Source organism: Boleophthalmus pectinirostris, unplaced genomic scaffold, assembly GCF_026225935.1.
Source record: "Boleophthalmus pectinirostris isolate CB_2022bp ecotype Guang Dong unplaced genomic scaffold, ASM2622593v1 HiC_scaffold_20, whole genome shotgun sequence".
Classification (NCBI taxonomy): Eukaryota; Metazoa; Chordata; class Actinopteri; order Gobiiformes; family Gobiidae; genus Boleophthalmus; species Boleophthalmus pectinirostris.
In genome coordinates, this window is record NW_026571153.1 from 19058954 (window position 1) to 19076698 (window position 17745).

A 17745-nucleotide genomic window follows, 5' to 3' on the forward strand; every position below is an offset into this window, starting at 1 on the left:
CTGGGGGAGATTTCCTGTTTCTCTTTTTCCTCCATTTTGAAAAAAACATCACTGAATGAATCTTTGCACTTATAGATGGTGCACAATTCCATTGGTTCAGACTTCTTTCCTCTGCTGTACAAGTAAAAATATGGGTACAGCTTTTCCATAAACTTCTCTCCCATAAAAGAATAAATATGTACTTTTCGGTTGACATCATAGAAAGACAATCTCCCATCTTCGTAGTCCAAAAACACTCCAATTATGTCTGGTCTTGGGGCCAAATTGAGAACTTTGGACGGTACACAGTTTGCGCTATAAGTAAGACCATCTTTTTTGATCACGTAAAATCCATTGCCGGGTGTTGCTGTTGCAATAATGTCAGAGTCCCTGGATACTGTTTCTTTGGCGACACCAACGTTCCAGTTGCTTCTGAGGCCGACCTGGACCTCCCAGTAATGGCGTCCGGAGGTGAAGCCCTGAGATGCAAAGACCCTCGGTGGGATAAACCTAAGGGGGCTGTCTGGTACCGATTGGGTAGGGTACTTGTGATACTTGATGCGTTTGTCACAGTAGTACACAAAAATACAGCGGCCAGCAGTGTTAGGGTCAAAGGTTAATGACTCTGAAAAGAAGAGAATATAGTTTATAGCAGCAGCGGAAGAAGTACTCAATTCTGTTACTTAAAGGTGTCACTTTTTGGTTGGGGATACGTCACTTGCTTATTTCTATGGAGATGTCACTGCTCTGCCTGGAATAATCCACAGTATAACATTAAACAGCTCTACCTTACAATTATTAAATTACAGGTGTTTTTAGAGCTCAAAAATACCTTGAAAACAGGCATTCTAACTGTGAGGTCTGGTTTGGTCTCCATGAAGATAGAAAAGTTTAAAGAGAAAGACCAGAATTTTGGACATAGGACATCATTTCGAGTGTTGGAGACGTGTGGAGACATTTTTTTAAAATATTCCATCCAGTCCTTGTATTTGCAGAGGTCGCTGGTGCTAGACTAGTGCATGTCAATGGCCATAGTTATCCTGCCACTAAAAACAGTCTTACCCACTCCACAAAACACCTGAAGCAAATCTCTTATTACACCAGACTGTTGATGTAAATGTCTGTGTTGATAGAATAATTTTAGAAGTAAAACCAACCTTCACTAATCAAAGCTGCACTGCTGAGTGGAGCTGCCACTGGCTCACTATGTCATCATTTAATAATTATTATTTTTGTTTGTCAAACTACAGTTGCCACATGATATTTGTATAAAATCACTAACCTAATCTAAAGGTAATTTATGTGATTTATTCCATGTATTTGAGCAAAATTGTACAGATATAAATTGTATAAGTAGCTCAAAAAAGGTCTGCTGTGTCCTCTATTCATCTAATTAGAAAGTTTACTGTCTGATAATCAGGAAGTGTGTGTTAGCATGCTAGCTGCTGTCACCTTTACTGTGACAGCAATACTAGTCTCTGAAAGCTGTAAAATAAAGTCATTGTGGTGAATAATTAGGATGCTCAGAATGCAAATGAGGAATAACTTTGGACTACTGCAAATGCGTTGACCTTACCTTTGTATTGCTTCATTTTGGTGATCTCTGGAGCAAAAAAGAAGATAAAATAAAGAATATATAATATAAGATGATAATATTAAACCAAAACAAAGGTCTAGTCTTTGATAGAGACAAGTAGCGTACCTTCTTCTGTCAGGATTTTGAGAATAGAGTGAAATTTGTACACGAGTTTAGCCACAGCGACTCTCACAGTGTCCACACAAAGATCTGAGCAGGGCACCACGTCAGTCCAGTCCTTCATCTCAGACAGGCTGCTCATTCTCTGCAGCGTCTATAGGGAAAAAAATAATTAGACAAATGTATTTAAATATGTAAGATATATACAGTATGTCTGTTTAAAGCCATACTGTGGAGCATTTCAGACAAAGCAGATCCCCATGCAGATAAGAAGGTGATGAACCTTCTCCTTAAAAATTACATTTTGGGAGATTTTCATGTTTTTATCAAATATTTATCATAGTTTTACATCACTTAAAACTGCTATCTGCAAGTTTATTTATTTATTTTATTTTTTCGCCATTGCAGTTGTGAAACCTGACCACTGAAACTGATTTTTAAGAAACTAATTCTTAAAAATCAGCACTCTAAACTGTCAAAAGTTTGCACATACTTAATTTATTCTTCTTCTTTATTCCCATGATAATTTACATCGCAGAATCTCACTGAAGGCATCAAAACTGTAAATGGACACATGGAATGTAGCAACCAAAAATTAAACTCAAAATAATCGTATGAATATAAAATGCACATGATGTGTCCACACTTTTGTGTTAAAGGTCCTATTACACTATTTTCTGATTTATGTTATAATGTTGTTTCCTCATCACAAATGTATCTGGAGTTGTGTTTTGTTTCATTCACACGTTTAACACACAAATCCTGCACATTAAACTGAAAATACTCAGTTTCACCTTGTGATGTCATATGGTAATACAGGAAGTGCCCCATGTGTTTTTAAACTCCATACACCTTCATTAAAATCACTGGATAATTTCAGACCTGGAATTGCCAATCTCTACTGAACTAAAGGTAAATGGTAGCTGTTAACTTGAAAGCTACCACTACATGACATCACAAGGTGAAACAGTGCGTTTTGTTATTTGGAGATAGACAAACTAAAAGTATTACCTGCAGTACATATAGTGGGTCTTCCTTTTGCCTCAGCTCTTCAAGGTCTGAATGTTTATGCCGCAGTTTTTCTAGGTCTTCTTCCAACTCTTTGATAATTCCCTCCACTCGTTCCTCGTACTTTGTGTGTTTTTCCTGAACACTTGTTTTTACTTTGGTTTGAGCCTTTTTCATGTCTCTCTTGAATATGTCCATTATGGCATCCATGCTTTGGTTCACCTTCTTGGCCATCTCCTACAAACAGATATGAAAAATTCAAAGCCAATAGCGTAGATTTGTGGTATAGAATAGCTGCTACATGTAACCCTAGAATGAGTATTACTTTGATTATTTTAAGTTCATATGGAAAGTTTTGAAGTTCAAATTAAAAATTCTGTTATTTGTTTGTCCAGTGGGATAGTGCCTGTGTTAAATACTTACTGTGTGTAGAATCCCTCAGTTGTCCAGGTAGAATCCAAGGCAAAGGAGAAATCCAATTTGTTAACTAGACAAATGTTTTTGTTTGTTTGTTTTTTTTTTAAGTCAAAAACATTTTGCAGCTCATCCAAGCTGCTTCTTCAATTCTGATCAGAATGCTGGTGGATACTGCCTGAAGGGAGGAGCTAACTACACTGAAACTACTTATTGAGTATAAAATGCACATGATGTGTCCAAACTTTTGTGTTAAAGGTCCTATTACACTATTTTCTGATTTACTGAGTAGTTTCAGAGTAGTTTCAGTGTAGTGTCTAGTTAGCTTCTACCTGTAGGCAGATATAAGGCAGTGTCCACAAATAAATGTTTGTCCAGTTGACAAATTGAATTTCTCCTTTGCCTTAAATATTGTTTAAATCAGCCATGTGGCATTTGTGACAACACGTTGAGAAAAAAAAAAAGTAGAAAAATACAGGTATCTGAACAGTAATTAGTACTCTAACTTGTCATATATAAGTTGCATATTTTCATGGAGGTTACTTACTTTTCTTTTCACTGAAGAGTCATAAAACTCCTGTATTTTGTCAACTCTCCCGGCAATCACCATTTGGGTTTGGTGCATCAAAGAATCAATATTTTCCTTCAAAACAAAAAAAGACATGATGGCTTTGTCTAGAGCTTCAAGCTGTTTATGCAATCAGGACGCAGAATGAGCCATTTATTTGGGTTGCCAGATCCTGCAACTAAAATCAGCTATAAAAAACTTTGAGTTTTCTTCTAATAAGTCAAAACTAAATAGCTTATTTATCTGACATGTTTTGGTGGTAGGACTGACCTATCAGACTGGCCATGCCTACCGTCATATAGTGGTCTAGAGATTATTAAGTCCCATGTGTGAGCCCCTTGTCATTAGGCAAAAACTACAGTCAAACTTGATTGTACTTCCTTTTTAACCCAGTGAGAGTGCAGGCTACATACAGTTCCTTTAAATCTTTATAAATACATAAATGTAAATAAGTTACCTTCTGCTGTGCTCCTTCCTCCTCCATAGACACGACGACGTGCATGTTGTGGTCCCTGTCCAGGCAGAGTCTGCAGATGCTGACTTCATCTTCACGACAATACAAATCCAACACTTTCTCATGAATGGGACAAACTCTCTCTTTCATGTTGTCCACAGCGTCGATGAGCTTGTGTCTCATCAGTGCTGGGAATATGTGATGGGCCTCTAAATGCACAGAGCAGTATGATTCCTGACAATCCAAACAGGATTTCACCGCTCTTAAGGCTTTCCCCGTGCATACATCACAGTCAACTGGAAGCGATCCATCTACAACTTCCAGAATCTCGACTCGTCTCCGTTTTAGCTGGACAGACACCTCTTCCAGGACTGAGTTGGTGCTCATTTCAGGGGGGGCACAGAATCTTTTGTTACACGTGGGGCACTGGCACAAGTGGCTTTCGCCCCATTGGAGACTGAGGCAGGACTTACAGAAGCTGTGTCCACACGGAGTAGTTACCGGCTCAGTGAAGATGTTTGAACAAATGGAGCAGAGGAACTGGTCTGAAGGGAGCAGGCCCAGTTCACTGATGGAAGACATTATTTAAATTCTGAAAGAATATAAATGCATTTAAAGACGCCTTTTCCATGTATCTGAGCAAAATTCACTCCAGTACAGATGTATTGTATAAGCAGCTCTTGAGGTCAAAATTAGTAAGCTCTGTACTGGCTGCGTCTATTTATAGATTTATTGTCTGATAATCAGGAATTTCACTGTTAGCATTCTAGATGTTGTTAGCTTTACCCTGGTAGAAAAACTCCACTCTGGTTTCTGAAAATTGTGAAAGGTGCTGATAAAGTCATCATGATGAATAATTAGGATGCTCAAAATGCATAAAGTAAATGAGGAATAACTGGACCATTGCAAACTGATTGAACTAGTTCTGTTTTTCATGTTTTTCAGACAGTAAAAATCAGGTACGGAGATGTTCTTGCTTTGTTTGTAATGATCAACAGTGTGGCATTTAACTGATCTGTCTTGCATTTATTCAATACAAACATCACCTGATTAGCTCTATAGAGACAGAGTTTAATGCCAAACTATGGAACATTGTAGGAAAAGCAATAACATCCCAATGGAGACAATCAGAAAAGTTGTGCAGCTTTAATCACCTAGTTACATAAACATGCAAACGCTACAAATAAAGACTTCACCCAAAAGGAGAACTGAAGCGGACACCTTCTCATGGTGAGGTGAGGGTGCTGCGCCACTGTGCCAAATAATGTAACAAGAATTCTTGTAATTTCTTATATTTTTTTATGATCCTTCTTATCTTCATTCAAATCATTATTTATATTATATCAAAAATATTAGAAATTAACTATTCCATTCAACGAGCATGCCCAGGAATTGCCCCAAACTACCTTTTTAAATGTATTTGCGAATACTATTTCAAATTATATCAAATACGACTTTGAACTAGTTTGAAACATTTCCGTGGTACAAGCCTCAACAAACCCAAATGAGTCATCTTCACATGCACATCCAAAACTCCCCACAACAGCAACTACCTCTACTGCAGTGTCTATTATTGGAACTTTGATTGTAATAATTTTGAGAAAAAGGAAATAAAAAAAAATCACTTGCCGTATTCAATGTATGTGCAAATCTGTGAAGGCTGCGGCTGTTAACTTGCAGTTTTATTTTGTCCTTGACATGTTTTTCAAGACAATAGTTAGTCCTCCAACTGGGGCAGTACCAACCACTGTGGTAGGAGTGGTAATGTGTCATCACTTCACTGAAAACGAAACTCAAAAAACCAAAAGAAAAAACAAAACAAAAACAAAAACAAAAACAAAAAACAAAAAACAAAAAAAAACTTTACAAAACTCATCATTCTGGTTTGGTGCATCAAAGAATCAATATTTTTTTTCAAAACAAAAAAAAGATGTTCTTGGCGTTTCAAGTTGATTATCCAATCAAAAAGCAGAATGAGCCATTTATCTGGGTTGCCTGATCCCACAACTAAAATAAGTTATAACAAAGTGGTAATGTGTCATCATTTCACTGAAAACGAAACTCAAAAAAAAAAAAAAATAAAATAAAAAAAAAACACAAAGAAACAAAAAACTCTTTACAATTTATTTACGTAAACTATAGAAACAGGGTATTTTTTTTTTACAATTTCATTTTGAGTATGATTAACATGCATTCAAACAGGATGACAACTTTCAAATCATTCAAAAAAAAAAAAAAAAATGGATTTAAGACAATAAACTGTCAAAGCAAAAGTATTTTCCAATGATATTTAAAATGCTATTTGTTGTAAAAGGAAACTTAAACATCATAAAAGTGCTACAAGTTTCTACAATATTTGGCTCTTCCTCCCAAGCTGGGAGTATAGTGTCATCATATTCCACAGTCTGAAAATTATCGATCCAGATGTCTCCGAAAATGTAACAGGAAGCTGAAACTCAAAGCCTATTACATGAATAAATTCGGTCTAGTAAGTCTATAATTACAGTTAATAGGTTGTGTCAGATTGCAGATTTGTTGACCTGGTTTATGGTTAATATTTTACTGTTACCTGTCCAGCCAAACCACACACTTTCACAAAACTTTGAAGACTGTGAACTGTGTCCCATGTGCCCAATTTCAGCTAGGAGTGATTGACAGGCGGATTAACCAATCAGAGAGACAATGTCAAAACAAACATGGGTGCTTGCATGTTCAAAAAAAAATGAAAAGAAAGAAACAGCATAGATTTCTGCAGGAGCAATAGAAGCAAAAGTAGAAAAATAAGTTATTTATTTTGTTTGATTCGAGGATTTTCAGAGGAGATGTCTTCTGCATTTGAGACACATGCTCCCAAGTTCAGATGGTGGATTTTCACGCTCTGTGGTCCAGTACCAGACCCTTTTGGATTCAAACTGAATGTAGAAGGGACTGGCCAGTCAGGCAATAATTACTGAGACTATCCACATGAAACAAAAACTGGTACAAAGTTCAATGTCACCTATGTTATCTTAAACATGTAATTATATTTTCTTAGCTTCAGAAAGTGGTGAATTATACATGATTGTTTTCAGTTTACATGTTACAGTTTTTGGAACTAATCTCTAACAAATAATCATAAGTTTCAGCATTTGAGGTTCATAAATTTGGGTGTTTGGGTATGTTTTTTTCTTTCAAAAACAGTAAATCTCCTATAGAGTCACATAAGCCCCTAGCCAGGCTGGCGCCACCTAGTGCCTACACTCAATTTAATTTCTCTCCAGTGATTAGGTCAGAAATCGGAATACGTTAGACCGTTTGCAAGAACCCCGGATGTTGCAGACCGCTCACCGGTCAATCAATGAAGAGCTGTGAAGCCATGACGTCAAACTCAAGTGCCTGTCTGGGTCCTTTTTGTGGTACAGCACAACAATAAACAAAGTGGTTGAGATGGATGTAGACGAAGCCATACATTCTGTGTTGGCAACGATTCCCAAAATCGAGGATTTAAAGCGAGAACAAAGAGAATGTTTGGTGAAATTTATCAAGGGGAAAGACGTTATTGCCCTTCTTCCTACGGGATTTGGGAAAAGCTTAATGTACCAGTTAGCCCCATTAGTGGCACATTACTTATGTCACAACCAAATTGGTTAAAAGTACCTGCCTACTGTCGAGCGAATCAATCCTAATGCGAGGTCAGACGGTTTCGACAAAGTGAAACCAACTGATGAATCAGGCTAAGTCCCTGCCTTCCATCTAAAATTATAACATAATTAAATTCTACAATGGAAACGCAACCTCTTCCCTTATTTTCACAGTCTCTGGATAGTTTGTTGATAGTTTCTCTTCTTAGCTCTTGCTCTGTCCCCTCTCTGGCGCAGGGCCGATGACCATAGTATCAGATGCCTTATCACAGCAATACAGGTAAAAAAACGGAAAGATCTTCTCCGTGAACGAATCTTTAAATGTAAAAATGTGCGTTCTGTTTTTCACGTCATAAAACGAAACCTGCCCCTCTTCGTAGTCCACGTACACCCCAATCCTCTTGGGCTTCTGGTCCAGGCTGAGCAGCAGTGGGGGGGTGGTGGACGCGCGGTAACCTTGGCTCTTTTTCATGGCCAGAGCCCAGTAGCCTTGCGCTGTACTAACCGAAATCCTGCCTTTGCGGTTGACGGAGGATTTAGCCACGCCCAGGTACCAGTCATCCTTGTCTCCGACCTGTACCTCCCAGTAATGGCGTCCTGAACTGAAACCGCACCTGCCGAGGACGATGACCACGGTGTCGAAGCGGGCAGGTTGCTCGGGGAGGTCCTGCCAAGCCCCCAAATGCCGCACCTGTCGACGGTCCTGGGACAGCTGCAGCCAGGGGTTCGCCGTGTCCGGGTCCAGTGTCACGTCCACTGAAACAGGGGAGGGCATGTTAGCCTAGCATTTGTAAGAACCTGCCAAATAATGTCATGCAGGTTAAACTGGCACAGATTCTACATGAGTATCAGGTCAGTCAGCGCCATATTGGTTCTATCAAATGTTTTTCTATGGCAGTTCATGGACTTTAATGGAAAGTTATTCAAGGTCAAAGCTCAAAATAACCCTAAAACTGATGTAATGCTGATATTTAGGCAATCAAAGCGTATTTCAGTGGTTTTTAATTAGTTTACATTTACAACTACAACCAATATGGCGGCGTGGTAGAGTTGTAGCAGAGTATGTCAAGAGGGTCTGGCTGCAGACACATGGGGAAAGTGGAGCCCAAATGTTTATTGTCTTTTTTGTTTATTGCTTCGAAATACTAAATACCTATGTTTTTGTAACTTGTTTGGATATTCCACTTGAGCATTACCCAAACACCTCATTACCTCTACATAATGTCTTGGTAAAGTTTATAAAAACACTTTGAACCTTGATTTGTTTGAGGTATAAAAGGGAAGAAAATGCTAGCATAGCGTTGGCTAGCACAGATGGGTTTCCTGTTTACAAACATTCAGAGACGTGCGCTCAGCCGGGGAGCTAGAGATGGGCCCGGTCAAGCAGAAGTAAACAGCAAGGCCAAAAATTCAAGTTAATGCATCTGATATAGAAATGTATTCAACAGATACATATGTACTCTAGTTTATGAAACTGTTGACCTTTTTTCTGTACCATTTTTGGTTCTAAAGTTACATACGTTTTATAAATACCATGTATGAAACATGGAACAAAAAATATTTCCCAAATTTCAAAGACCTTCAAATCATGTAAATAAATTGATGTATTTCATCATATCTTATGTTATTTGATCTTTGAACTGTTGATGAAGGTACACACAAAATTTATTTAAAATGATAAAAATTTGCTTGGAAGGACTGACATATTTTATAGAAATAGTTACTTTTCATTTTGAAGTAATATTAAAGTATTCGGAAGAAAAAAGCTTGACAAATTATGTAAAATCATGCACCTTCTACTTGCTTGCACAATTTTCCCTCCATTACTTTTCCCTCTGTTTCCATGATCTTTCTTAATAAAAAATCTCATTACTCAAAAAGTAAGAGGTTTTACAACCTAATCTTGTACCATATGGTAGAAAACTATATTAAGCAAATATTCAAACCAGTTTGTTAAGGATATGTAAGTGAGAACCGCTAGTTATCACTGTTTGTATTTATTGCCCAAAAAGTGCTGCATATTTTATTCCCTCCGTTACCGACATGAGTTTTTAAATTTTTTATCAACAACTTGAAAGAATATCACAGGTTTAACTTTACCCTGTTGGAGTGTTAACTCTTTCCTACATTCTGATACCTTACTTATTTCAATAGTCCCTCTAGTTTCTGAATAAGAGCTATTTGAATGTAAAAAATCTGCGCGTTTCCCTCCATTACCGCTTGACTGGACCCAGATGCTAAGCGGCAGAGTGGTTAACATTACACATCTTACTGGAGCTCTGTACAGTGTATGATTAAAACCGGTTTCCTAGTCGCTTGTAGACTTTTGCGTGGTTTGTGTACTCTTGCTGACACCCTTTAGAATAACATATCATGTCGTGTTTAGATCTTAATGGTTTCATTTGCTCTCATAATAACTTTATATTCTGTAGCTGCAGGGAGGCTAGCAAGCTACATCTCAGGTTGCACCAGCACCTTGTTTTACCATCACTGTTGTTTATTCACTCGGAATGCTTTGTCATGTCTGAATGTTACCATGTCAAAATTATCCACTGATATCAAAGTTGAATAAAATTACGTCTGTTACACTCAGTTCATCAACAGAATTGAATGTGTGTACAGAAAAGTTTAAAACCAATGAGCTATCTGAAGGGTCAACGCTTTACGGCTACAATCTTATCTTTGGGCAAATGGATGATGTCCATGGCGTTGAACATCCGCCAACGATTCTCTCATCTGTTTATGCAATTCCCAACACAACAACCTTACATAGTACCGTGGGAATGCTGCTTTCTGTGTATCTGTCTGTGTGTGTATTTGTCTGTGTGTCTGTCTGTGTGTCTCTGTGTCTGTCTGTGTGTCTGTGTGTGTATCTGTCTGTGTGTCTGTCTGTGTGTCTGTCTGTGTATCTGTCTGTGTGTGTATCTGTCTGTGTGTCTGTCTGTGTGTCTGTCTGTCTGTGTGTCTGTCTGTGTATCTGTCTGTGTGTCTGTCTGTGTGTCTGTCTGTGTGTCTGTCTGTGTATCTGTCTGTGTATCTGTCTGTGTATCTGTCTGTGTGTCTGTCTGTGTATCTGTCTGTGTGTCTGTCTGTGTGTCTGTCTGTGTGTCTGTCTGTGTGTCTGTCTGTGTGTCTGTCTGTGTGTATCTGTCTGTGTCTGTCTGTCTGTCTGTGTATCTGTCTGTGTGTCTGTGTGTATCTGTCTGTGTATCTGTCTGTGTGTCTGTCTGTGTCTGTCTGTCTGTGTGTATCTGTCTGTGTGTGTCTGTGTATCTGTGTGTATCTGTGTGTCTGTCTGTGTATCTGTCTGTGTCTGTCTGTGTGTCTGTCTGTCTGTGTCTCTGTCTGTGTGTCTGTCTGTGTATCTGTTGTGTGTCTGTGTGTCTGTCTGTGTCTGTGTGTCTGTCTGTGTATCTGTGTATCTGTCTGTGTGTCTGTCTGTGTATCTGTCTGTGTATCTGTCTGTGTCTGTCTGTGTGTCTGTCTGTGTGTCTGTTGTGTGTGTCTGTGTATCTGTCTGTGTGTCTGTGTGTGTGTCTGTGTGTGTATCTGTCTGTGTGTCTGTCTGTGTGTCTGTCTGTGTATCTGTCTGTGTGTCTGTCTGTGTGTCTGTGTGTATCTGTCTGTGTATCTGTCTGTGTGTCTCTGTGTGTCTGTCTGTGTATCTGTCTGTGTGTCTGTCTGTGTATCTGTCTGTGTGTCTGTCTGTGTGTCTGTCTGTGTGTCTGTGTGTCTGTGTGTGTATCTGTCTGTGTGTCTGTCTGTGTGTCTGTGTGTGTATCTGTCTGTGTGTGTCTGTGTGTATCTGTGTGTATCTGTCTGTGTGTCTGTCTGTGTCTGTCTGTCTGTCTGTGTGTATTGTCTGTGTGTCTGTGTGTCTGTCTGTGTGTCTATGTCTGTGTGTCTGTCTGTGTCTGTCTGTGTGTCTGTCTGTGTGTCTGTCTGTGTGTCTGTCTGTGTATCTGTCTGTGTGTCTGTCTGTGTGTCTGTCTGTGTCTGTCTGTGTGTCTGTCTGTGTGTCTGTGTATCTGTCTGTGTATCTGTCTGTGTGTCTGTCTGTGTGTGTCTGTGTGTGTATCTGTCTGTGTGTCTGTCTGTGTGTCTGTCTGTGTATCTGTCTGTGTGTCTGTCTGTGTGTGTATCTGTCTGTGTCTGTCTGTGTGTCTGTCTGTGAGCAGTCTGTCTGTGACATCACAAAGAAATCCATCTACAGCACATATTAGCAAAAAGTATCATACAAGGTTAAGGTTAGCATCACACTGTAAGATAGCAAAATACACTGCAAAACATCCACTGAGCAGCATTACCACAAACGATTTATAAAAGTAAACAGAAGAGCTGTGGAAAAACCCAATACGCTAGTGTGTCACTGCTGGTAAATACATTTCACTTTAGATATAACAAATAAAGGCTAAATTTAGTATTTTGTATCTTAAAATAGCTGGATGCCTCAAAGGGAGGTTTTCTGACCATGTCCCACAGGAAGGAGGTCCTGGGGCAAATCCAGGACACGCTGCAACTGGCCTGGGAATGCATTGGGGTCCCACTAGAGGAGCAAGAGGAAGTATCTGGGGTGAGGGAAATCCAGGAGTCTGCTTAGACTGCTGACCCCGTGACCTGGCCCGATAAGTGGAAGAAAATGTATGGATCTAAAAATTGTGTAAGTTAAGTGAATATTCTAGGAGGTGTGACGACACGGTCACAAGCTACATTGGTTAACACATTTGATTCTTGCACTTGTGTGACTGATTACCTGTGTACTTCTGGATCTTTTTGATCTCTGAAAAACAAATTGAATTCTTAAATAAATAAATAAATAAATAGATGAAACAGAAATCTGATGATGTAGTGATCTTTGAGGCCTACCGCTGTCTATGAGTTTGTGGATGGTTTCGTTGAGAGTCGACTCCAGTTTAGACACAGACCTACGGATCATCCCCACACACGTGTCAGTGGGAACACGAGTGTCAGACCAGTCTCTGACCACAGGAGGGCAGCTCAGGGCCGGGAAATTCTGACAAAACACACAAATAAGGCTTAACAAATGCACTCCATGTTACCCTGGCTTTGGTTTAAAAATCAGGTTTAATTAAAATTTAGATAACAGAAAAATAAAACAGTGCCAGATCCATTTGCTTTATGTTGAACCTAATTCCCCATAAATCCTCTGCACAGGCTGATAGGTCAGGGCGTGTTCGAATTATGGCCCAGGTGCCAAATGAGGCCCTCAAACCACTGTTTTTACAAACCTAAAATGAATGTCTTATTCAAAGGTGCTTGGGTAATAGCTGTGGTGAATGCACCCATCTGACTAACCCTGTGACCTTCATGTTTGTATATGTTTCAATATTAGGGAAGCATTAATACCAATACTGGGATTAAATATCTGTGTCCTAACTGGACATCTTAATTGATGTAATAAGACTTTTTACTGGTCATAGTTGGTCCAGAAAGTCTCAAAATGTTTGAACTTATATTTATATGAAGTTGTTCTGTCATTCCCTGACATAAATAACAGCTGCATACTACATTTTGTCATACAGCAGTTTTTTTTTTATTTTTAGGAAAATAAAGTCTATTTTTAGTCCTTGCACTGGTACTGGCAGCACCTCTGTGGTAGGCTCTAGTTCCAGATCTAAACTCCTCCTCATATTAATTCAGCTCCCAGGTAAGCCTTTCTGAATTGATAACATCACTGGTACAAGTCAAGTTAGGTCAGGCAGCATTATACTTTTGAAATCCTTGTTATCATTCAACCAAAGTCATTTTCAAACACAAATACTCTGGTCTCACCTTTAGAAAATTTATGTGGTCAGTTCGTGCCACATTCTCCAGGTCTCCGTGCCTCCTCCTCAGCTCGGATATCTCCTGCTCCAGATGGTTGATGAGTCCCTCAGCCCACTGCTCAGTCTGCCTCTGCTTCTCCTCGATCACCATCACCAGTTCGGCCTGGGTCCTCTGGATGGAGCGCACCAGGTCTGAGAAAACCTGCACACTCTCCTCCACCTCCTTCTGGGCACTCACCTAAAACAGTGCAGAGTGAGAGAAAAAAAAAAAAAAAGAATCCTGTTTAAACTATTTTTAAGTTACCGTATTTTTTGGACTACAAGTTGCACTTTTTTCATGGTTTGGGTGGTACTGCAACTTATACTCCAATGCGACTTATATTTTAAAAATTTCATACTGACCACTGCGAGAGGGCGCTCTAGGCTTGTGTGCCAGTATCTGCTACTCCTATTACTCCCATACCACTGCATGAATGTATTTAAATAACCACTGTCACTTTGGCTCTACTGCGCATGTCTCCTGCAGAAAGAGCCGCTGTTCTGTCTGGTATCATGTCTGTCGATCGCACCATTACTACTGAAAATTAAAAATTTAAGTGACTTCAGTGACAACTGAAACCATCCTGTTGGGATTCAAAAAGGCCAGAATAATTCTGACTGGAACTGATGCTGAGTCTGATGACAGCTACACAGAAGAGGAAGCGCCGCCCTGTTTACCTTTGGAGGTCATGGAGTTGCTAGGAAATGACATCAAGGATGAATAATTAAATGGATTTAGTGATTTAGAGTGAGATGGACAGTTTGGTAAACTTCTTCTGTTCTGTTGTTTATGCTATCGTTATTTGAAGAACTGTTCATATGCAATGTTAACAGCCTGTTGTTTTCTATTCTATAACTTGCCTTTCAAGATGAAATGTCGGTTCCTGGCCTCTGATTTGTAAAATACTTTTCCCCCAAAAAGTGCAACTTATAGTCCGGTGCAACTTATATATGTTTTTTTCTTCTTCATTACGCATTTTTTGGCTGGTGCGACTTATACTCCGGAGCGACTTATAGTCCGGAAAATATGGTAAATCAACGTAAAAGTAATCTAAACCTGTTGATTAATATTATGATTAATATTATAATATAGTAATATTGTACTTATAGCTGGTCGTTAAGGGTTTTTGAAATTTGGCCAGCTCTCTTCACCCAAGATTTTTCACTGGTTTCAATTATGTAAACTGAACTAAACAAGGGTAATGGTCTATACTTTGTCTGGAATGTTTCGCAGTATGCCATTATCTTGTAATTATTCAGTTACTTGGGTTTACATTGCTAAAAATGCCTTGAAATTCTTATAGTGAGTGGGGTCAGAGTGGGGTCATGGAGACAATTAGATAACAGATCTTCCTCAAAAAATTAGATAAAGCACCTTAAGCATAGCTTTAGCAATATCAATTCCAAAATATCTGCCAACTAACTAGTAATTGTCTCAAAACAAGATTATGTCGTGTGGATTACAGTCTGTAACATCTAGAATTTTACTTTGTTGAGCTCCACCGAGTGCTTGATCTCCTCCACTTTCTTCACTCGATCTTGGATCATCTGCTGAACCTCCATCTCTGTCCTTTTCAGCAGCGCCTGGGTACATAAAAAATAAAAAATGTAGCCCCTCAGTTTGAATGCTAGATAGTCTGCTCAGGAGAGACAGAATCAACAACTCAACCCTTTACAGATATATTGTATAAGCGGCTCTTGAGGACAAAATATGTTCACTGTGTACTGTCTGCATCAAATGATAAAGTCATTTATTATACAAGAATCAGGAAATGCACAGTTAGCCTTCTGGTTTTTGTTACTATTACTGTAACTCCTCTCTGGCTTCTGAAAGTTGTGAAATGTCCTAATGAACTCATTGGTGGCCCAGAGAGTGAAGAATAACTTTTGACCATACTTCTGTTTTTCACATTTTTAAGACAGTTGCATTTTCAGAGCTCAAACCATAAAGGGACAGTCCGGAATTGTGGACATAGGACATCATTTCCTAGTGAGTCAGAGTGTTGGAGACGTGTGGAGACACTTTAAAAAAAATATTCCATCCAGACCTTGTATTTGCAGAGGTCGCTGGTGCTAGGCTAGTGCATGTCAATGGCCATAGTTATCCTGCCACTAAAAACAGTCTTACCCACTCCACAAAACACCGAAGCAAATCTATTATTACACCAGCCTGTCGATGTAAATGTCTGTGTTGATAGAATAATGTTTGAAATAAAACTAACATTGCATTGCTTGAATCGTCGCATGTTGAGGGACTATTTTCTCATATATCAGTCCTCCGCTGCCAAGCTTTCTTTCAGGAAGTACAACTCACTGCTGCTGCTCAGACTTAAATACTTCAAATGCAAGGTTGGCTTTACTTCTAAAATTATTCTATCAACACAGACATTCACATCGTCAGTCTGGTGTTATACTAGATAGATTAGGGTGTTTTGTGGAGTGGGTAAGACTATTTTTAGCGGCAGGCTAACTATGGCCATTGACATGCACTAGCCTAACACCAGCAACCTCTGCAAATACAAGGACTGGATGGAATATTTAAAAAAGTGTCTCCACATGTCTCCAACACTCTGGCTAACTAGGAAATTAGGTCCTATGTCCAAAATTCTGGGCTGTCTCTTTAACCATAACTTTCATAATCTTAATCCTTACCCTGTTCCTAAACTTCAACACTTAAAACAACTGATTACAGCCAACTGTCCCTTTGGAGCATACTATCTAGTACCAAACTTTGCAAAACATGACTCAAATCCAAAGTATCTGACCACAATTTTCGTCTTACCTTCTTGTCCGTCCACTCCCTCTCCACTGGTACAGTGTAGTGAGCTCTGTGGTCAGTCTCCGTGCAGAGAACACAGACACAGGTTTGGTCTTTCTTACAATACAGCTCCAGCAAGCGCTCATGTTTGGGACACATGCGATCTTCCATGTTAGCGACAGGCTCGATTAGCTTATGCTTCGTGAACCTGGTCGCGTGTGATTTCAGATGTTCCTCACAGTAAGAAGTTAGACAAACCAAGCAAGATTTGATAGCTTTTGGTCTACCTTCTCCTAAGCAAACATCGCAGAGGACCTCTTCTTCAACCCATGATGCTGCAAGCGAGGACGTAGAAGCTGCTGGTGAACTTTCAGAAATTGGAGAAGACATTGGCGGCGATGGTGAGGGAGAAACTTGTGGAGGAATTTCAGAAGTTTGGGTTCTGGAAATCGCAGGAGATCTCGGAGGAGGGATTGGCGGAATCAGAGGGGGCAGGTCTTCCTCGGGCTTTGCCTCCTCTCTCAATTTGCGTTGTTCTTGCTTTTGTTTAAGTTCCTCCAAAAACTGATCCTTTTCGAGCAGTCTTTCCTCGTCTTCTTTCTTACGTCGCTCCAACGTCCACTTCTTATCTTTCGTTTTAATCTCGTCCTCCTCTTTTTCAACCTTTCCGTCTCTGCTTTTAACTCTGATCTGCTTGAACTGCTCCGCGATCTCTCTCAGAACTGTATTCACACTGATATCTGGTCGTTTTTGGAAGGACTTCTTGCACATGGGGCACTGGTACAATGGAGAGGTCTTCCAGTATCCCAGAATGCAGTTTTGGCAGAAGTTGTGTCCGCAGGGTATGGATACGGGGTTGGTGAAGACGTCTAAGCAGATGGAGCAGTGGACTTGCTCTTCTGATAGGTTCCCCGTGGAGGCCATCCCTGCACGGCGGAGAGGCAGGGTCATTCTGAGCACTTAAACTTAGCGGCAGCCAGAGAGCGCGAGGAGGGGCATGGACCTGTTACACATCGAGCGGTGAAGGTTACATGGGGTGTATAATGGAAACGGTTGCACTTTACTTCTCAGAACAGTAATAAAATATATAATAGTGGACGAAATACCAAAAGTCAAAAGAGTCTAGATTATTTGATGATTTGAAATGTGCACTTAGTGGTTATATGGCAAGTTCACACTTATTAGTTTGGAGGACATTATGTGGTTAGCATTCTCGAAGGTTTCTGGGTTCATCTCCTAGATCTTTCTGTGTAGAGTCTGCATGTTCTCCCTGTGTGTGTGTGGGGTATTTCCAGGCTCTCCTATTCCCCCCATCAACCCAAAACATACACAACAGGTGAAATCCTCCAGCTAAGCTAATCCTGACGAATAATGATGCACTGATACGATACTGGTATTGGATATCTGCTCCAATATTTAAAAA

General features: G+C 39.7%; 2 protein-coding genes across 2 annotated transcripts in view; both read right to left on the bottom strand.

The window, feature by feature from the left end:
* Window positions 1-5860, bottom strand: part of LOC110160271 (E3 ubiquitin-protein ligase TRIM39-like) — a 6179-nt gene extending 319 nt beyond the window's left edge. The window contains exons 1-7 of the mRNA XM_020924905.2: window positions 5749-5860; window positions 4123-4711; window positions 3645-3740; window positions 2687-2920; window positions 1682-1829; window positions 1556-1582; window positions 1-604 (exon numbers count right to left, since the gene is read on the bottom strand). The exon at window positions 1-604 is cut by the window's left edge and continues 319 nt beyond it. Of these exons, the coding sequence (XP_020780564.2) occupies window positions 1-604; window positions 1556-1582; window positions 1682-1829; window positions 2687-2920; window positions 3645-3740; window positions 4123-4701 (1688 nt within the window). The 5' untranslated portion in view covers window positions 4702-4711; window positions 5749-5860. The remainder of the gene's footprint in view (window positions 605-1555; window positions 1583-1681; window positions 1830-2686; window positions 2921-3644; window positions 3741-4122; window positions 4712-5748) is intronic.
* A 2061-nt stretch (window positions 5861-7921) lies between these two features.
* Window positions 7922-17246, bottom strand: si:dkey-46i9.6 (E3 ubiquitin-protein ligase TRIM39). Its single transcript, XM_055156432.1, has 7 exons — window positions 17000-17246; window positions 16347-16642; window positions 15053-15148; window positions 13533-13763; window positions 12606-12753; window positions 12493-12519; window positions 7922-8495 (listed from the first exon to the last, which is right to left on the bottom strand). The coding sequence occupies exons 1-7, from the start codon at window positions 17244-17246 to the stop codon at window positions 7945-7947; spliced, it is 1596 nt and encodes a 531-aa protein (XP_055012407.1). The 3' UTR covers window positions 7922-7944.
* Between the last annotated feature and the right edge of the window lie 499 nt (window positions 17247-17745).